Source organism: Kogia breviceps, chromosome 4 (genome assembly GCF_026419965.1).
Source record: "Kogia breviceps isolate mKogBre1 chromosome 4, mKogBre1 haplotype 1, whole genome shotgun sequence".
NCBI lineage: Eukaryota > Metazoa > Chordata > Mammalia > Artiodactyla > Physeteridae > Kogia > Kogia breviceps.
The window spans coordinates 41,019,224-41,041,325 of record NC_081313.1 but is presented as its reverse complement, the minus strand read 5'-3'; the positions used below and the strand labels follow the sequence as shown (position 1 = coordinate 41,041,325).

The following is a 22,102-nucleotide window of genomic DNA, read 5'->3' as shown; positions in this document are numbered from 1 at the left end:
AAAAGTTATCTACTGCAGTTCTAAATCAAGTTTTAAAACAACAAAACAGTTTAATAATCTGTAGCTGGAAGGGAAATGTTTGGAGCCGTGTAACTGGCAGGCAGGAGTGTAGCGACTGAAGAAGAGATGATTCTTGGGCCTGTTTTGGACACAAACTGAGCTAAACTAAAAGAAGCCCAGGCAGACTCTTCTGTCTGGCTTCCCAGTTAAGTCAGAGGGGACAGTCCTGGCAGTACTATGGATTTGTATGCTGGGATAGATATAAACAGCAAAACTCTCAGTCCTGTGACTATAAAAAGAAATATTTTTTATGATGTATTCGTTGTTTAAGAGCAGGCTCTGAGTTGTGTTTAACGTTTATTCCTATGCAGCTCAAAAACCAGAATTCTATCTGCTTGGGTGCTTAAGCTCTTTCAGATGTTTTTATTGTGTAACATTTTTCTCCCGATTCTTCTTTTAATGTATGTTTTTTTTCCTACAATCTGTTAAAAGATTAGTTTGTGTGAATCTTAACACTGTGATGCTATTTCATGGTTTAATTTGAATGTGAGTTGTTGCACCTGGAAGCATATGATTAATGGCACAGACTTGTTTGTCACAAAAACAGATGATATTTTACATTTAGTCAAGATGCATTGAAAAATTGACTTGTTTACATTGCACTGGATGTAAAGTCACATTTCAATGCACTTTTGACTTCTGCTTGGAATTTGAATTAATCTTAAATGTGTAGGTGTGCATCTCTGGTGATATAACTGGCTATTGAAGGTATTTGAAGGATGGTTTGAAAAATTGCATATTAAATATATGTTGCCCTTTAGTTGATGAGGTAAAGGTGTTTGGGGTTTTTTTTTTTGGCTGGGAAAATTGTTCTAAATCAATCAATGAGTCTGGGAATCAGTGTAAAAAAGAGGGAGAGCATGGTTATAGAGTTTAGAAATTCATTCCTCTTGACTGCCTGTATATTTTTATACACTTTTACAGTGTACCTACATAATAGAGTGGTGCTCCTGGTCTCCCCTACCTGCCGGCATGTTGGAGAGTCCAACCCACACGAGGCATGGCCGTGTCTCACAGATGATCTGCCATCGCTCTGGGTTATGGGTGCATTTGCTGCAGTAGCCCCAGCCATCCTTCTCAAGAGCAGTGTCAGAAAAGTTGTGTATGCAATTTCCTTCAGAAATGTGTCTCACGAGTCATTTGAGGCTTGTTACGGCATTCTGCCTTCCAGCTTTCATCTTATAAAATAACATGAAACCGTACATGTTAAATCGGGGGTTACTTAGTCAAACTTGTTACACCAGATAGGAATTTGCTCTTTTCAAATCCCTGAGGTATGGCTGTACCGTCTCAAATTGAGTGCTTCCATGCTGAGAAAGTCAGTCTCAGAAAGCATGTTAATATGTCACACTTGAAGAGTTTTAATTATTACAATTAATTATAATTTACTCAAATCTAACTTTCTGCTTCTTTGCGAAAATGGACCCAATTCAGCTTTGTGGAACCATACTCAACAAATAATATATCCTCCCTAGACAGTAAGTCAGAAGCATGAAACTTGCTGTCATATACTCTGAAGGATCATTTTCCAAGCTAAATCTCTTTCATGTCTTTAACTATTTCCCACATTCTGTGGTCCCCAGGTCCATCACCATCCTAGTTGCCTGCTTTTGGACAAGTGTTAAATTGTGAGTAGTCCTTGTAAAACATGTATCCAGAAGCATGATACTCTAGATATGGTCTGACCTGTGACACTCTCACCTGTCTCCTTCAGGCACTGTATTTCTATCAAAGCCAACAATACCTGCCACAGCACCCCACTGGTTCATACTGGGTTTGCTGTCAAGATACCCAGCTGTTTTAAGTCAAGTCTCTTCTGTTTTTAAGGCACAGTTGATTTTTTTTTATAATTCCAAGTTCCAGACATTACTTATATCTCTATTAAATTTCACTGTGTAAGCACTGGTTCATAGTTCCAGCTTGTCAGGGGCTTTTTGACTTTTTTAAAAAATTCTGTCATCAAAAATATTAGCAATTTCTTTCAGCTTTGTGCCATCTGTAAATCTTGAAATGATACCTTCAAAGTTTTTATTCAGTTAAAACTTACAGACATGTATCAAATTGTCTACTCTGTACCAGTCTTATGCTCCCCGCTAGGGATAGCAAGATGACTAGTAATCATTCCTTCAGGGAGTTCACAGGCGACAGGGAGTAATAGACATGTAATTATATAACTATAATGCAGTGTGATAATTGCTATAATAGAGTTATGTGTAAAATGCTGTGAGAACCAAGGTTGGTTGCAAATCATAGAAGACCCAACCCTTTCCATGCTGGCACGGATCCATGAATTTTAGGGTATGGCTGTTCATTCAGTTACCAGGCTGCCTAATTACTGTCATCTGGTTTACTTTTCTCTTTATTGCCCAAGGATACAACAAGAGACTTGTGAAATATTTTGCTGAAATGAGGTATTCCCAAAATGTACCAACCTGGCAAGCCAGTCCAAAAGGAACTGAGAATTATTTTGAAAGACTTATTCTTAGTGACCCCATGATGGCTTATGATGATCCCATTTTAAAAAACTCAAGTGATATTTGCCTATCCCCAGTCTTCTGGTAACTTTCCCATTCTCCATGGTTACATAGCAATGCTTCAAGTAGTTTTGCGATGGTATCTGAGTTTTTCTGCTATCTTGGTATGTAATCTCTCCGGATCTGGAGACTTGAATTAACTTAAAGATGCTTGATGCATGCTTTCCTACCTTCAAATTTACCTTTCTCTTAACTCTTTCCAGATTGAACATCATTCTTTTTGTGCCCTCTGTTTTGGTTTGTTTATTTTGCTTTTGTTCTTCTTAACAGTTCTGCAAGAATAAATTCATTTTAGCCCTTAATCTTCTTTCCCCTTCTTATAGTTTCATCCTGCCTTTATCTTTAAGATGACTGGTCACAGACTGGTTTTTCTCCTTCTCCTCTTCTTCCAATTATTATATTGAAATGCTGAAGTTTAGCATAATTGACCATTTTTGGTATTATGTTCTCTAGGATAACATCAACCATTCTTCTTTGATGGTCACAATTAAATGTAGAGACTTGAACTCATTGTTCTCTCATACTTCTTTGCTGTGACATTGTCAACTGAATAAGGTAGAAGTTTATCAGATCTGAAGACTTTGTAGTAGCCATGTGTTTAATGGTGCCTGGCTCTGATAGCGTGACTGATAATAGGAACATACTTACTACCAAGACTGGGCAAGTATTTGGAGATGAACTATAATTTTAGTTTTCATTTTTTTTGATGACTCAGATTAATATTTTTTATGTTTGTAGGTGCCTTTAACTTTTCTCTATTTATCATTTTGCCATGAAAATATGGCTATTTTTATATATTCCAGGTGAATTTTGGGTTGAAAGATTCCCTTGAGATTTTGATTGGTAATGCGTTAAACTTGTTAGTAAATTTGGAAAATTGAAATATTTATTATATTTAGTCTTTCCTTCTAGAAACACGATATGATGCTTCGTCTATACAAACGTGTTGTGTGTGTGTGTGTGTGTGATTCATACACATTTTGGGATTTTTTTCCCCCAAATAAGCATATTTTTTTATTATTGCATTAATTTTTAAGTTTTTTAAAAATTTTGTTTTATTTATTTACTTTTGGCTGCGTTGGGTCTTCGTTGATGCACGCAGGCTTTCTCTAGTTGTGACGAGCAGGGACTACTCTTGGTTGTGGTGCGCAGGCTTCTCATTACGGTGGCTTCTCTTATTGCGGAGCACAGGCTCTGTGTGCCTGGGCTTCATTATGTGTGGCACGCACGCTCAGTAGTTGTGGCGCATGGGCTTAGTTGCTCCGTGGCATGTGGGATCTTCCCGGATCAGGGCTCGAGCCCGTGTCCCCTGCATTGGCAGGCGGATGCTCAAACCACTGTGCTACCAGGGAAGTCCCAAAGATATTATAAAACATTTTAATTTTATTTCTAATCACCTCATGGAGCCATATTATTAGTTCTGAGCTTTCCAGTTAATTCTCTAGGATTTGTAGGTATGCAGTAATCATCTGCAAATAACGACTATTTTGTCTCTTTTCCAGTGGTTGTTATGTCTTTTACATCAGTTTTCTTCCCTATTTGATTTGCTACAACTTTAAGAGCAATGCTAACATAAGTCTGGTGATAGTGGAGCCACATTAATTTTTATATCCTCTGCACCTAGTATAGTACTTGGCACATAAAGGTACTCAGAAAATGTTTGCTGGAGTACATTTACTTAAATTTAGCTGTCAAAGAGCTTTGATTATAGTTAGCAAACTAAAAAACTGTGTGTATAAATAACAATAGTACAAAATAGAAAGCTGCACATGACATTAAAAACTACAAATAATAGGGGAGTTCCCTGGTGGCCTAGTGGTTAGGATTCTGGGCTTTCACTGCTGTGGCCCAGGTTCAGTCCCTGGTCGGGGAACTGAGATCCCGCAAGCCACACTGCGTGGCCCACAAACAAACAAACAAAAACTACAGATAATAAACTACTCTGGCTCTTCAGTGAGAAGAAAAAGATTATGTACAAATGCAGTAAAAAGAACGATTGTGGCACAGGTGGCATATAATACAGGATGTGTGGATGGATTATACTTGGAGATATGAAGATAGGGAGAAAGGAGATTCCCAGAAGAGGGTCAGGTCATTAGCAGAGATGGTCACATTTGGGAAATATGATGGGTTTAAGGCAAAAAATGTGAGCAGGGCATTTTGGCTGCTGTACAGTTCCCATAAACGGTGTGGAAGGATTCAAGGTTAGGAAGGTTAATGGGGTCAAACCACCAGGATCCTTGAATGGCAAGATAAACTCTTTTTCACCAGTGCTTCCCAAGGTATTTCACATCACCAGAGATGTGGAAAATGGTAATATTTTTTATGGTATATTGGGATAAACAGAAACTGTGTACTGATAGAGGTGATGACAAGAACTGGAGGATTATGCCCCAAGCCTCACTAGACACCCCAATGGCTATAATGTTTCAGCACCTCTGTCATCCTTCTGAGGGACACCCATGTTACGAAGGAAGTAAGATTTTTATCAAGGCATATTTTCTCTCTTATTTCAATTTAAAGATGTTTTGAGCTTTATGCCAAGCAAGCCACCTCCCCTCCACACACATAGACTCTTTTTTTTTACATGTACCACATATGTTTCCAGTTCCCCGTTCAAGTGTCAGGAGTCCCATTTATTTACTTTTCTGTCAAAACTATGGCTTTTAATTGTAAGAAGAGATGACAGTCTACCCCTGTCCCAGGTTCCTTAATTTCCTACCCAGATTGTGGTTTACCAAAGATCAATTCTCAATTTCTTGGTGTGTGTATCGTTACACTTGTTTTATCCGACTTGCTTTTGATTTTGTGATCCTTTTGAAGAATAATTATATCTCAGTACTAATGCAGCTGAATTTTGACATGAAATTCTCTCAAGATTACCTGTGGTTTCCCCAAGAAGTAAACATACCACCCCTGACAATTCTTTCAGGAAACTAGTATATGGAAATAATAATTAATCAAATTGTTATACTTCCAGTCTGAAAGAGCTACTGTAGACTGTAAACAAAATTACCTTAACAGACGATTTTTCTTTAGAAAGGACTTCCTTGATTAAAGAAACAAGTTTAAAATACACAGTACCGTAATTTGATTTGCCTTTTTTCCCCTTTAATTGTTGTTGATCTAGTCTTCTCTTTTTTCTTTTTTTAATTTCTTAATTTCTTGATTTAGTCTCTTTTGTAACTATTTCTCTTTGCTACTGTCCACGTGCCTGTCTCTGGTGGATTCTGTCTCTCCTCCGTCTCCCACATAATGATTTACTGCTTCTAATATGCTCTGAGCAGGGAGCCAAGAAACTAAGTGTGATCACATTTTTTTCTAGGCAAGATTTTTGTGTGGACCTGAGGGACCTTTTAGAGTGTTAAGCATGTGAGCTTTAAGATGTTAATTTGTGGACATTTCTGTTGGCTGCCCCATGGCTCCTAGTTTTTAGTTGTGTTCTGGATGGTTGAGGCATCCTATAAATGTTTAAATATACTGTACAAACAGTCATATGTCTTGAGACTGTAAGGAGGGGCTTTGTTTTGTTTTTAGTGCAGTGATAATGACACTGGAAATAAAATTATTTTATTTACAACTCACTGAAAAGAAATTTAACTTTCCAATTTTCATTACCACTTTACTAATCAGAAGAGTAAATGTGCTCTTGTGGGAAATACACATGTTGCTAAGAAGTAGGTTAAAGCCTAAATAACATAGAGTCATAAAGATATTATCAACTCAGTGACCTGTTGGATTATGAGCTCATGAGTCAGGCAGGGGCCGTGTCCAGCTAGTTCACCACTGTATTCCCATTGTCCCGTGTTGATTCTGGTGCATGGAAGTCACTCAGTAAATATTTGATAGCTGATTGAGTGACTGGGCAGTATAAATGAGATGACTATTTTTAATTCAGCGGACATGAATTGAGTGAAGATTATATGCCTGTTCCAGTGCTAGCTCACTGAAATATCTGGAAGAATTGGTCTCAAAACGTTAAGTACAGAGATGTATCAGCATAGAGCAGTCATAAAAAATTGAACATGTTAAATACACAAGCATTGTTACAAGTGTCCTAACATCAAAGGGATATACAGGTTGCTCTAGGATCACAAAGGATGGAGAAAGCAATTTTGTTAAAATGAAATTAAAGAAGCCCTAACAATGAGATGATGTTCGGGTTTAGACTTGAAATATGCATTGGGTTTTTCTAGGTATGCCATAGGTGGAGCAGAGGGAAAACAGCCAGAGGAAAAATGCATGGTGGCGTTTCAAAGCGTCCAACAGCTTGGCAGTTATACACTGGGATGGGGATGGGGGGGTAAATGTGGGTGATTGATGATTGATTATTAGGAATAAGGGGGTAAGGCGTTAAGAATGACTCTTCAGATTCTTAGTCTGGTTGGCTGCCAGTCTCCAAACAGGGAATCCAGGAGACTGGTTTGGAAAAGAATGCATGGTAAGAATGAGTTCATTGGGAGACAAGTTGAGTTTAAAATACAGGGTATTGGTGCTTAGGAGAAAATTAGATGAGAGCATTTGAACTGATGGTTTTCAGGGTATTAGAGGTAGCTGAAACTATGTGACTGAAGATGTTCCGAAGGAGGATGTGGAAAGTGAGAAGAAAGAATTCTGGGGAGTTTCATTTCCTTATCTGGGTAGTATGGTACAGCACAGCACATGGCAAGCCATAAGCTTTCAGAGCAGTTGTTGTTGGTGGTGTTATTTTTAAATCTTGCCTGTGAAAGAAGCATTTTGAGATTGTAGTAGATGCTGTTTACTAAAGCAATAATGACTTGCAAGTAAGACCTAAGGTAAGTTTTTCCCCTTTAGTTCATTAGTCCACATTTTGGAATTTTCTGCCTGGCTACAAATTCATTTTTAACTTCACATTAGTTACCTATTACTGTGTAGCAATTTACTATAACTTAGAGACTTTAAAAAAACCACACTTTTTCCTCAATAAGTTAAACATAAGATTATCATATGACCCAGCAATTCCACTCCTAGGTATATACTCAAAGGAACTGAAAACAGGTGTTCAAACAAAAACTTGTCCATCAGTATTCATAGCAGCTCTATTCACAGTAGCTAGAAGTTAGGAACCACCAAAATATCCAACAGCAGATGAATGGATAAACAGAATGTGGTATATCAGTATAATGGAATATTAGCCATAAAAGGATCCTCTTCTAAGCTAGAGTTTTTGTTTGCAGATTTCAGTTCCTGGGATATGGTTAGTCTGAGGGCGTCGGTTCTTGGCCAGCTTTTGGCCAGAGGATATCCTCAGTTCCTTGTCACATGCGCCTCTCCAATATGGCAGTTTGTTTCACTGAAGTGTCCAAACCAAGAAGGCTAATCTGCTATTAAGTCAGAAATTATAATCTTTTGTAACCTAATCATGGAGGTGACATCCTATCACCTCTGCCACATTCTGTAAGTTAGAAGTGAAGCACTAGACCAGCCCATACTCCAAGAGCGGAGATTACACAAAGGTGACAATACCAGAAGGTGGGGATCTTGCAGGCCATCTTGGAGCCTGCCTGCCACAAACATTAAGGGGTTACCCTTAATGTTTCTGTGAGGCTTTGGCTGTTTATGTAGGGACAGCCGTATGCTGTTCCTGACAGAACCCTCTTCATGTAAATCCAAAAATCATGTATTGAGTATCTATGACTTCATTATGGCAAGTATAAAGAAAGAGAAAATGTGGTCTCTGGCTTTATGGAAATGTAAAATATGGGTCATTTCTCTTAATGCTTCCTATTGTTGTACAGAAATAGTTGCTTAGACATTCATTATCTACAAGGGTGTATGACCTTAGATTGATTTGTGTGCTAAGAGACTGTGTGCATGTGTATTTGTGCCTATTTGATGAAATGACCTGATTCTTGAGGTTTATAGCAAGACCATTATTTTTCTAATTAAGGGAGAGAGAAATCTTGAAGGATACAAACCAAAGAATCAAGGTGGAAGGGATACTATGTTTTTCTTTCCTAAGTTAAAAAAAAAAAAAAAAGGCTTAGCCATTTTCTTATAGGAGACATTATTCAGAATAACAACAAGTCTATGATAAATGTGTTGAAAATAATCTTTTTTTAAGGATCATGATCCTGTGTCAGATTGGCATACTATTATGCATGTCTACCCTTTAATTGTTTTCACTTATCTAGAATAAGAAGGGCATGAAAGGAGTGATGTCCTCATTAGTCAGCTATGAATATAAGTCCCGAGCTAATGTCAGAGCTTTAAGAAAATTCGGCATGGTGGGACTGTACTGGATACCTAAGAAATATTTCTTTTCAAGTAGTCTGCTCTGTTCTCTGTCCTCAGGCAAATATAGTCTTTAACTATCCCATCTAAATAAAACAGTAGTAGGCTTAGGATCATTTAAATTGCACTGTCTGTTTTCTTTTGAGTGTGTTCTTCATGGGAAACTATTTAGAAGTGAAATGCTTGACCTCAGGCAATGTTTCAAACTCTTTTGTCTTCTCTTTGGCTAGTGCACTAATTCCTAATCTATTTATGCTGTGACACTATTTTGTGTAACCCTCTGTTCCCATACACGCTTACATTTTAAAGTTAATTAAAATTAATTTCATTTTGAGAGCTCCACTTGCCTCTGAAGATAATTGGAGACATCCCATAGCATGAAAGACAGAAGGTTGGCAATTATTGATTCAGTAATATACTTACATGTGAAGAAATCTGTTTAATAGTATATATGACGTGGTAGGCCAGTCTTGTTTTAATATATAGTAATTGTTACTATATTTTAAACTGTATTAAAATAGGAGACTGCTTATATTCACGTCTATGGGCAAATAACCTACATATTCATTCTTTCATCCACTTATTAATTGACTTAATCAACGAATCTTGAGCACCTGCCTGGTGCCAGAGTCTGCCTAGACCCCTGGAGACACAGTGGTGATCCTGCCTAACGAGGAGGAGCTTGGGGATTTATAGCAAAGTTGATTTGTAGAGCTGTGTACATAGTACCTTGTGAAAATGGTGTCTTTACGTAAAAGCAATGGAAAAACTGTGAGAAAGTGAGTTAGAAGCAGTTGTAACAATGCCTGAGGAAAAGAGCCCATTTTGTGCTGAGATTTGTTTGCCTTTTTCCTATTCATAATCCAACTACATTTTATGTAAAAGGAGTCCTTGTCAGAGTAAAAGACAGAAAGAGCACTTGCCTGCAAACGGCAGCCCCTCCCTTAACTCCTACATACTTCCTGAGCTCTCACTAGTGTAGCCACATGAGCCACTGCAAGTATCACTGGAGTGCAGCGATATGTGATCATCTATGCCTTTATAGCAAAAGGGAGGGACATGTACAGGGTAGTAATAGCTTTCTGTGTGTGTGTGTGTGTGTGTGTGTGTGTGTGCGTGCATGCGTGTGTGTGTGTGTATGTATTCCATACATCAGCCTTGTAGACAACATCAACTCTCACACACGAGCTCACTTTGTATTAGTGATCAGTTTGGGGTTTTTCATATAAAATATATGAAAGTGTCACCTTAATGTTAAGTTGATTAATCACACTGTTGTGCTGAAAATCTAACTGAAGGAATGTGTACTTTCATCTGAACAGGAGAAACCTGGTTTTTTGGTGTTGGGGAGAAGAAATCTGGACAGCCATAGGAGAGGAAGAAATTGAGGAATATAGAGTACTAGGGGCAGCAGGAGGTGTCGGATATAGAATAAAGTTACTAGAAAAGAGGAAAGTATCCACCCCCAATAAAAACTTGGTTTATTTTTATAAAATTGGGTATATTGGAAATTGCAGAGGAATCTATTATCCTTCTTTGCCTGTTTCTTTCAGCACTTTTACTACCAGATCTTAGAACTCAGGTTAGTTCCGTAGTCCAATAAGTTATAGGCTTAGATGGTGGCCAAATAATAATAGTAACAATAAGAAGAATATAATAGTTAACACTTAGTGAACATTTGGAATATTCCAAGCACTATGTCAAACAAGTTATCTCATTTAATCTCTAGAATCCTATGAGGTACCTAAGTATTATTTTCTCCCTTTCATTGAAAGGGAAACCCAGGCTTAGAACAATTAAGCTGATTATCCAAGGTCACTATGATGACATGTGGCAGAACTGGGTTTTGAACGCAGTGACGTCAGAGTCCATGCTGTTAGTCATTCTGCTGTCGTGTTCTCTGTCAGAGCTGGCCTGCCTGTCAGGACTGAACCCAACACCAGTGCATTGCCTTGTTTTCAAGGAAGATTGTGTACCAAAAATCTGAAAAAATTGGAACCTTCTGAAGGTTTTGGAACATATCTGATCCCTAAGATGACAGCTGTCCGTATTTATTTATGATTTGTAAAGTACATTGAGTTGTCCAGTTACATAATTCAAATTATAATGTACAGATCTTCCTCGATTTATGATAGTTTTGTGTCCCAATAAACCCATTGTAACTTGAAAATAATTTTGTCAAAAATGTGTTTAATACACCTACCAAACAGCGCGGCTTAGCCTAGCTTACCTTAAATGTGCTTAGAACACATATGTTAGCCTGCAGTTGGACAAAATCATCCAACAGAAAGCCTATTTTATTATAAAGAACAGAACATCTCATGTAACTTATGGAATACTGTACTGAAAGTGAAAAGCAGAATGCTTATCGGGGTACAGAATGGTTGTAAGTGTATGTTGTTTACCCTTGTGATCACGCGGCTGACTGTGAGCCAAGGCTCATTACTGCTGCCCAGCATCATGAAGAAAGTCTCACAGGGCGTGTCACCAGCCCGGGAACAGATGAAAATTAAAAATTAAGGGATGATTTCTACTGAATGTATATCACTGTCGCAACATTGTGAAGTTGAAAAATTGTAAGCTTAACCATAGTAAGTTGAGGACCATCCGCATGTTAGCTTTTGTACATTATTAAACACTGCTCAGAAAGTCCAGACTGTTCCCTTGCCATTCACTATTTTATGCTTAAGCCTAAACATGGATCTTGGCTATAATTCTGTAATCGATAGGGTGACAACTAATAGAACCGATGGAATAGTCCACAAAGGAAAACTTCATTGTCCCTTTGGTAAGCATTTCCATTAAGAATGACAGAGAGGGCTTCCCTGGTGGCGCAGTGGTTGAGAATCCGCCTGCCGATGCAGGGGATACGGGTTCGTGCCCTGGTCCGGGAAGATCCCACATGCCGCGGAGCGGCTGGGCCCATGAGCCATGGCCGCTGAGCCTGTGCGTCCGGAGCCTGCGCTCTGCAACGGGAGAGGCCACAACAGTGAGAAGCCCGGGTACCACAAAAACAAAAACAAAAACAAACAAACAAAAAAAGAATGACAGAGAGTATCAGGAAAGGGTAGATGTGGGTGGGATCAAATAAGTATTGTAGACCAGGCAGAATTCTCTTAAGGTTTTATTACATGAGTAGGTTATATAGTAATAGCTTGTTTTGGGTCAAATTAATTACAGAGAGGTTACCGTTAGAGTGAGAAAGTGATATCGATCTTTGAGTGCCAAGGCTTATAATCTGTGACTCTAATTATTCTTTATTGTTATATAGGATGAGCCATTAGATGGTTTTAAGCTTTCTTCTGTGGGCTGTGAATTTGTGTTAATCTGGAACCTCATGTTATCTCTGTCAATTTTGTCATATAGTTGGTAAGTTAAAGTCTGCAATAAAAAGAAATATTGCTAAGGGAGAAATGGCAAGCTGTGCTAGAATGCAATAGCATTTCCACAGTATTAAAAGATCTTATTTCACCCTGAGTATGTAGCAAACATCTTCCACTTCAGCCAGAAAATTCCTTTTTGGCTTTCCCCAGTTGGTTGCTTTGGTCAATGGCAATTTCAACAAAATCGTTCCCATACTAGCTTTTCTACTCCAGCCACCAGTTTCCAGAATACAACAAATGTGCTTTACTTTTTGTGTTATGCCAATAGCTCAGGAATTTGCTGCTTTCTATTTAGAGCCGTGCAAATCGTGATCACCCTGGGGGCTGTGGATCTTCTAGGGAGTCAGCCCTTGACTTTTACAGGAGCACAGAAGGGAACATTTTCCCAGAACTCTTCTCACAGTGTTTTCTCTCCATGCTTTCAGTTTCTCATGGCTGCTGTTTCTGTTGGGCATCAGGACAGGGTAAGGGATCACAAATAGGGTAGGATCAAAAAGGATCACACTGAGCATAGGGTAATGCTCTTACTTTTTAGTACGGGCTTAGCACAGGCTGCATCATGGCTGCACATTTCCAAACACTTGTTTTAGTGTTTGGAAACACTTTCTCAGAACTCTGAGAAAGGCTAAGCAATAAGTAGAGTGAAGTTTTGTTGTGTATGTGTTTTTTAAAAAGTTTTTAATATCAGATGTTGGCTGAGAAATTTCTTGCAGAACTGGGTATGTGCCATAAACATAAAAATTACATGCTAATAACTGTAAGCCAGCAAACTACCACCATCAACCAAAAAGATAAATTATTTCTGTATCATGGAGTGATTTTTTTAGGTAAATTCTACATTCTGCGTTTGAGAAATCTGAATAAATGTTTTATAAAAGGTTACTCAGTTCATTTAAAAAATACTGATTGAGTGCCCAGTACGTGTAAGACTTCATGTTGGATTCATTCAAAGTATGGAGTTAATGAGACACATAAATGCGCAAAACTCCCATATGGCTCTTTCAGTCTAACCAGGAAGATGAAATATGCATTCAGCTAACAATGAATGCTACAGGGTGGGAAGGGTTATGAACAGAAACAAGAGAAGTAACCTAAAAGTTTCAGAGAAGTTATTTCCAGGTGGAAGATCACATAAGGCTTGGTGGAATAGGTGATGTTTGATCTGGCCCTTGAAGGGCATCTAGCAACTTAAATGAACAAGAGCTGAGGGGAGAACTGACGTGGTTAGAAACTCCAGGCAGAGGGGATAACACAGTCAAGGTGAAGGTGAAAAGCCTGAATCTGGTCCAGGAGAGCAAAAGTTGCATTTGTGGAGTGTACAGGAGAGTAATGGAGAAATGAGGTAGGAATGGCCAGTTGGAGCTACATCATGGAGAACTGTAAACGCTAAATCAAGGAGTTTGGGAATTTCAAGTTATAGGCATTTAATATTTTTGAGTGGAATGGTGATATAATCTGAGCTCGTTTTCTGGACCAATATTAGTAATTTCATTGGATCACTGCCAGGACAGAAGTGAGGAGACCAGTTAGAATGCCATTCTGATGATCCAGACAGAAAGTGATGAGAGTGTGAACCAGAGAGAGAACATAGGAGCAGGGCAGCTATCGGATAGCAGGCATAATAGTCCTCAAGTACAGTTGTTAGGACTTGACTTTGAAGGTAATGATGTAAAACTGTGTTTAGAGTAACAGACAGGCATCCAGGATGCTTGTTGAGGATAAGGAGAAAAGAGGGCAGTTGGTGTATCAGCTTGTATAGCGTTTAGAACTTTGTTTTGCCAAAGATAAGCAGAGGACATCCTGCCTCAGAGTCTCCTGGGCTGCTCACTTTGTGAGAATCTTTCTAAGCATGGAAGCATGTGACCACTGGGTTAGAATTCCAACACAGTGAGACCAAGGGGATTAGTATGACTCCTATATGGACCTCTTAATTTTACGATTATGCTCCCAGCTCCGGCTGGCCTATCTTGGGACAGGAGACAGTCAGGGGAGAGTAAAGATAATTCAGTGTAACATCTTTATTTCTGTTGGAAAACAGCTCTGAATTTATGCCAAATTTTAGTAGATCTTAAAGAGACCATTAAGTTTCCTTTGCATATTAAAGATAATTAGTATCTACAATTCTTAAAACTTCTATGGGATCTCAGGTCCTTTATTCTCTTAAATTATTGAGACCTCAGAGGGTTTTTGTTTATGTAGCTTATAGGTATGTGTCGATATTTATATATATCAATATTTACCGTGTTAGGAATTAAAGCTGATAAATTTTAAAAATATTTTTCAATTCCTTTAAAAGTAACAATAAACCCATTACACATCAATATTTTTAAAATGTTGTTGTTGTTGTTTTCCGGTATGCGGGCCTCTCACTGTTGTGGCCCCTCCCGTTGTGGAGCGCAGCCTCCGGACGCGCAGGGTCAGCGGCCCTGGCTCACGGGCCCAGCCGCTCCGCGGCATGTGGGATCTTCCCGGACCGGGGCACGAACCCGTGTCCCCTGCACCGGCAGGCGGACTCTCAACCACTGCGCCACCAGGGAAGCCCTAAAAAATGTTTTAATGTAAATTATCAGTTTCCAAAACAAACAAAAATATTTGAGAACAGTGGCAAATCTCCTTAATGTCTGGCTTAGTGGAAGAGGACCGGATTCTCATAGCAGCTTCTACATTTAGTCTGTTGCTATGTGCTATTTGGGTTGGAGTGAAAAAATTCTAGCCTCACACAGATACATTCAAAAAAGGAGACATATCTTAATAGCCTGTTCGGATGGTTGCTGATCGTCTTCTTTCATACAACACTGGAATTCTTTAACAAGTGGTAGTTTTTAAAGGTCATTTGCGATGTGGAATCTGAAAACCACATCCATGCACTTTTTGTATTCAGTTACATAACATCAATGATCAGTCTTGTGCTTTGAGTGCGTTTTATTTTAGTCTATGCATGGTTTTGTACCTTCATGCATTGGTCACTTGGAAATATTGATTCATTAAGTTAGGTAGATCTTCCAAATGTTGAAACATTTTATAACAAATATCTATTAATATCATCACCAATCTCATCATTGAGAAGCTGTCAAGATCTCAGTGACGCAAACATTTTTCTAAAATTCTAGTTTCGGCTTGAAAACAAATTTTACCACTGACGACAAATACTATCGGTTGTTTTCCTTGAAGTTACAGGCTTACATAATCATTTTTGAGAAAACGTCTATCAAATACTCAAGACTGAATATAATCATAGTTTGTCAGTTGAAATTTCAAGTAAAAATGGGATTCCAGCAAAATAAAAACGACTAGTTAACTCACAACTCAGTTGCACCAATGCTTAACCTCCAAACAACCATGTGCTTTGGTGTGTAGCAAAAAATGCTTTTTGCCTGCTTCTCATTTAGTTTTTTTTTTTTTTTTTTTTTAAGAGCTAATTTGATAAAACTAAGACTTTTTACTACTCTATTAAGTTCATTCTTAGGTGAAACTTGCTCCCCGCCCCAGCAAATACATGGTGGTCAAGGATACAGTGACTGCTAATTTGAAGCCAGCACTTCTGAGCATGTTAGGTTACCCGCAAATTTATTCACCTTTGTTTTGCACCTTTAGCGAAAATGTCAGTGTGGTGGAAATAGCAAATATCGTCTTATTCTAATCATGAAAACTGTTGATTCCTGGGTCTCCAGAAAGTCTTGAAGAACACTCTTTGAGAATGGCTACTTTCTTCTGCCCAAAAGTATATGGATAATTACATAAACCAAGTCTTGGATATTTATTTACACATAATAATGATTGTATTTTTTGTGTGTGTGTGCTTTCTGCTTATGAGCCAACAGCTAGTCACAAGGCCTAAATTGACATTTATATGCTATTTTGGGGGGTAGCTGAGGGAGGCTTTGTTGGTGACCCCCATAACCCCATTTCTTTGAGCACCGGACTGACTTTCAACAACTTAAACCTCTTGGAATTCTTTGTCTGGGAGCGTTCTCTGGCTGCTGAATGCCTTGGGCAAAACCAAGTAAATTTAAATAAAATTAAAAATTCAGTTCTTCAGTTGCACTGACCACATTTCAAGTGCTCAGTTGCCACGTGTGGCTAGTGGCTACCATGCTGGAAAGCATAGATGTAGAATTTTTTTTTTTCCCATCACAAAAGGTCAGTAGGACATCACTGGTCTAGAGATCAGATTTTCCATAGGGAAAATTTGGAGCAACTGTTTTATTGTTGTAACTGACTCCTGCATATTCCTGGTTTGTTTGTTTGTTTTTTAGCTCATTGGGTCCACCTTTCAAAGAGCAACTCTTTTAATGAACTTATTCAAAGCATATTAATTTACCATGAGGGAACTAAGCATCTTTTTGGCTGCAAATAACAAAATAGTCTTCTAATATTGGCTTGAATAATTGGCATGTACTGTGCTCACAGAATGAGTTCTTATAATACAGAACTGGGGATAAGTTCCGCTCAACACTGTTCTCAAGGACCCAGGTTCTTTCTGTCTTTCTCTTCTGATGTCCTCAGTATTGTTGGTATGTCTCCTTTAAGGTTGCTGGGAGGCCAACACTGTTCAAAGCATCATCTGATCACCTAATGAAATCTAAACAGTAGAAGAAAGAGGCGGCTCTGTTTGGGCATCTTTCTTTTTAATGAGGAGCAAAATATTTTCCAAAAGCTCCCAGCAGACTTTTGTCAAGTCCTGTCTTGCCAGAACTGAATCAGATGTCCATGCTGCAAGAGACAGAGTCTGGGAATACCAGTACCTGGCATTTTTAACCTCTATAATGGTAGACTGGCTCTGCTGGTAAAGAATGTAAGCCTTATGAAGACTGAAAGTTTGGTCTTGTTTTGTTTACTTCTGTGTCCCAGCACCTAAGACGATGCCTGGTGCTCAGTAGATACCTATTAGAGGAATGAATTAATGAATTAACAAGTCCATGGTGTGCCATAGAAGTGAACCTGCCCAATGAGGACATTATGCTCCTGTCTTCTATCCCTGCTCTTGTTGTGGTACCTTGAACCAGGCTATCCTAATTGATTGGCTCTCAGAATGAACTCTTAGATTCCCAAGACTTCCTTACAACCCGCAGTAAGGAGATCTCAGATCTTGGGTAAAGAGGACATTCAGCGGCCCCTTCCACCCAAGCTCTCTACTGTTTAGACCACCCCTTGGATTTTTAATCTAAATGAACAGAGTATAGATCAGGTTTGAGTTTGGTATTTAGCCTTTTCATATAACAATTGTAATTTCAGGGACACAGAGCACACAATTGCCAGTCATTAGAATAAGAGCAGGCTCAGACTGCTCTTAGATATGCTGTCCTGTGTGTGTTACCCCGTGTGGATTTGGTTTGTAGGTTAGGAATGCTGGGATGTGGGCAATCAAACAGGTGTTCCGAATTTCCCCAGTTAGGCTCACTTCTCAAAGCACCTGGCAGCTGGGTAAATGACGCATCCATTTCTCATTTGAAGTTGGTGAGTGAACTTAAGGCCCACTCAGCTGGACTGAACAGCTGTATCCCCCCCACCCCACCCCATTCCTGGTTTCCTCGGCCCTGTCGGCCCCGATCTGGGTTGAGGCTGCTGCTCACTAAAGCTGTTTTGTGGGAGGCTGAACTGAAACTTACAATTCCAAGCTCACTGCTTGTGATAAAAGTCAGAAATGCTAAGATTGGGCAGATGACTGTGTAGCAGGAGGTGAAAGAAAAGGGTCTTTGCAATATTAATAACATATTCATATATTATGTCGTATACAGGGCATTTTTTAAAGTTATGGTATTTGGGTTTGTTTCATCCACCAACACAGTCCTGGGACTATCATTTCATCCTACTAGGTTCCTTATGGGCTCCTAAATGTGACAGGTGAAAATAGTTTCGTGTTGAAAGATGACTTCACAAGTTGGATTTCCAGTATGTCCCACATATTTCCAGTGAACAAGTTCCATTAAATCATGCATCTAATATTCTTCTCCTATACTTCACTCCTTGGATACCCTCCAATGCTATGGCCATATTTTTTTCCTCTCATACATTTGCAGACCTCATTGTAATCAGCATTACTTTACAGGCTTTGAGGGTTTGAGCTAAGAGGAATAATGGCTTTCTAAATACTTCTTGTAGGTCCTAGCTCAGTGACTTGTATAGAATAGACAATAATACTATTCATTGAATTAATTGGTTGGGAAATGTTCTTGGACAGGTTCCCACTCTAAGCATTAATATATTTAAGCACTTAGGTACCTTTTATTCTAACAGGTTCCCTTTTTCCCCCTCTTGGCTTATGTGGTAGTAGAGTTCTTTATTTAGCTTTGTCACCTTTCTGGTCGATGATCCTTCTATTTCAATCACAGTAGACCTAAATATATTCCTAGTTGCTTAGCCTTGGACACATTATGTAATTGTTTTGTGTCTTGATTTCCTTATTGATAAAATGAGAGTGATAAAAGTACCTACCTCATAAGACTGTCATGGGCCAGTGACTTAAAACATGTAAACACTTTGCACAACCAACATTTATTTCAGAACTGGAGTTGGTCAACCTCAACTGCTGGTTGGCTATGGATACAAAAGTTCAGCGAAATCAATGAAAGCATTCTGTGAGCACTAGTGAGGTCTATAAAATTTATGATGAAGTATGTTGCATATATTCTTATTATATGAAAATTGTCTGCTACACATCCTTTATGTAGGTAAAATGTATAAAAAGCTTGTGTATGGATACATGTACGCACAGCATTTTTGTTATTTTAAACATTTACCACCAGGTAACACTGTCCCTACTTTTGTTCTTCAAGCTTATGGATGTTTCTCTCCCATATGGATAATGTCTGGATGTAGCCTGTAGCAGATGTTGTTGGTACCCTACCCAGATCTCCTTTACTGGGCCAGTGCATCCATCTCCCAGCTGCTGCGGGTATTGGCTGCTAATGACTCACACCTGTACCCTTCTCCAGAGGCCTGCCCTTGGCTGACAGTAATTGCCTCAACCAAGTATGTTGGGGAGATTATGAGATCATGCCCCAGCCCCCTCTCCTGTTCCCCAGGGGTGGCTCAGAGCCAATGACTGTTCAGGGGTATAACAGCCCAGCCCCCTTGCCTTTTGGATGGGGCAAATTCCGTGGTTCAGTCCACGTTCTAGAACTGCTCATTGGATCAGACTGAGGCTAGATTTCTGAAACCATATCTTTGTGTAGCTCCTTCCCCCATTCTGGCTTGCTTCTTTCACTCTTGTTTCTCCTGCCAGCGCTCTGTCTATACTCAGGTGTGTAAGAAATGCCGTCTCAGGCTCTGCATGTAGGGGACCTGACCTAAGATGTTGCTAATTTCAGTGCCCCTATTGTTTTCTTAGTTCCACCATCACTTATGCAACTAATTCCCTATATTAAATAATCTCTGGCTTAAATTTCCTCTCTTTGTTTTGTTTTCTTGGTTGGACCCTGCCTGATAGGCATTAACCCTGCTCATATCCCCTGTCTTTACATATTTTAGGTTGCTCAACATCAAATGCCCTTGTTCTTTTTATATACCTGGTTATTTCTCATAGTATTTTGATGAATACCCCAGAGTTTAGCATCTCAAAATAAGTTTCAAAGCCTGAGTCAATTACACCTCCCTTTTAGGATTGTTGTACGAATTGTATGAGCTATTTTTTTTTTGAAAATACTTAGCTCTGTGCCTGGAATGTAGAAGTTCTTAATAAATGGTAGTTGTTTGTTGATACTACTCTTTTAAGAGACTTGCCCAGTCTGGATAAGATGCCTCATCCCTTGTTCCCAGAGAACCCTAATAAGTTCCTCTATCACAGTGCTTTATTACTCTTTATTATAATCTTTGTTTTTTATTCTATTTCTCCCAGAAAAAATATGAGCTTCTCAGTGTCATCTAGTGGTATATTGGCTCTCCAGGGGAAGAAAAGACCTGACAGATAACTTTTGCTGATTTTTCTTGGTGAAAATACTCCTACCCTGTCCATTTTCAAGCTACCAAAATGATGTCACTGAACAGTGTTGGGAAGAGACACACGATCGGCACACCAACTCCAGTCTCTACTCTGAATCCCTAACAAACACTCAGCACAGTATATCCACCACAGGAGCTAGATGTTCAAGGGATGCCTAAAATATAGTTATTGAGTGGTCAGAACTTGATTATGTGCCCTAAATTGGTGAAATTCCTTGATATCTAATTTTTGTTATGTAACCAATAACTTGTATTGGTTATATAACTCCCCCCCCCCCAGTACACACATATGCACAAAAATTGCCTATGCTATTAATGAATCAGAGAAAAGGAAGTATTCATCATGATGTAATGGGAAATACCCATGCCCTCCCTGGGCAAGTTGCCTACTAACTCAGACACAGATCTCAAGTTTGTGATTTTGCTGTACACATGAATGGAGCTTAGTCCCTTCACCTCTCTTGGCCCCCATTTCCTCAGAGTTGGAAGGCTAATTAGTGTATAATTTCATTTCCTCCTTCCCTCATTTTCCTCATTCCTGTATCAAACTTTGAGTTGTACATTATGCTAGATATTGGAAATATGACAAGGAAGAAGACTTGGCCCTGGCTGAAGAGCATCTCAATATCTTTCTCTATGAACATCCCCTCAGACTGAGGCCAGGAGTGTGCTCATTGCCAAATGGCGTTATGCAGATGTACCAAAGGCCAAGATTTCACGTCACTACAAACTTTAGCACTTTGACACATAAAGGTATTGTGCTAATAGTTTTAACTTTCTGGATAAATTAAACAAGGCCGTCCTGATCAATGTAAGCAGTTCTCAGAAAATGTCAACAAGATGATGTTAATGGTATGGAGAGAGGAGAGCCCTTGCTGAATAGCTTGGTTTTGCTGCTCTCTGAGTTAGGCTCAAGCTCAGTCTGTAGAGAGGGTAGTTTTTTCAGGACTATCTCAGTTGCTGAAAGCTGTTTTTAAAAAGAGAATTTGTTTTGTTTTTGACAGGGGCTGATAATATCCGGAAATACTGGAGCCGCTACTACCAAGGATCTCAAGGGGTAATATTTGTATTAGACAGTGCCTCTTCAGAAGATGATTTAGAGACTGCTAGAAATGAACTGCACTCAGCTCTTCAGCACCCACAGTTATGCACTTTACCGTTTTTAATATTGGCCAATCATCAAGACAAGCCAGCGGCTCGATCAGTACAAGAGGTATGTCTCATTAAGGCGACAGCTCTTTGTCTGTCTCGTTTGTTGACTTTTGCTGCCATGTTGGAATCTGAAAAGATTCCTGTAATTGGAGATATGCTGGTTATACTGTTTTGCAATATGAAACCTAAGTTTTTTTAGAAAACAGAAAGCCTGTATCAATCTGATAAAAATTATTATTCACACCCCTAACCCACTTGGAGACCATAGATTTTTTTTTTTTAACTATTTAGCAAAAGTTAAAGGATTTATAGGAATATATTTCTCATCTATTTTAAAGGGCTAAAGACCTGGTCATTTAACTTTTTTTTTTTTTTTTTTTTTTTTTTTATAAACCTCGACAGCTTACTTAGTTCATTCTTCTTTTCAAGGAATGCGTCGTGCGTATTACCATGCATCACTTGCCCTCAAATGTTGTGTTCTTGTCCCTGTGAAATGCTCACTGTGGATGAGGAGCAATGGGTCCTATTCTGTAATCAGCCAGGCTGAAAATTGATGTCTTATCTTGCAAGTTCCATGCCAGCAAATACCTTTTAGTATGGACCCATTCTTTATCTTCCATATTTAATTTCATTTCTTAGCTTGTATCTTTCCTATAAAAGCGTGAGACTAATTCTGGGCAGATAATCAGTGTCTCAGCAGAGTTTCTGATTCATGGTACTAAAGTAATAAGATATGTGAATAGCTTTCAAAACTTAAATTATAGTAAATTTTAACCT

The 22,102-nt window shown here is 38.9% G+C and overlaps 1 protein-coding gene across 3 annotated transcripts in view; it reads left to right on the top strand.

Moving 5' to 3' along the window:
* ARL15 (ADP ribosylation factor like GTPase 15) overlaps positions 1–22,102 on the top strand; it is a 425,781-nt gene that overhangs the window by 180,272 nt on the left and 223,407 nt on the right. For all 3 annotated transcript variants that reach the window (XM_059062870.2, XM_059062869.2, XM_067030971.1), the window contains one exon: positions 21,178–21,386. In XM_059062870.2, the coding sequence (XP_058918853.1) occupies positions 21,178–21,386 (209 nt within the window). The remainder of the gene's footprint in view (positions 1–21,177; positions 21,387–22,102) is intronic.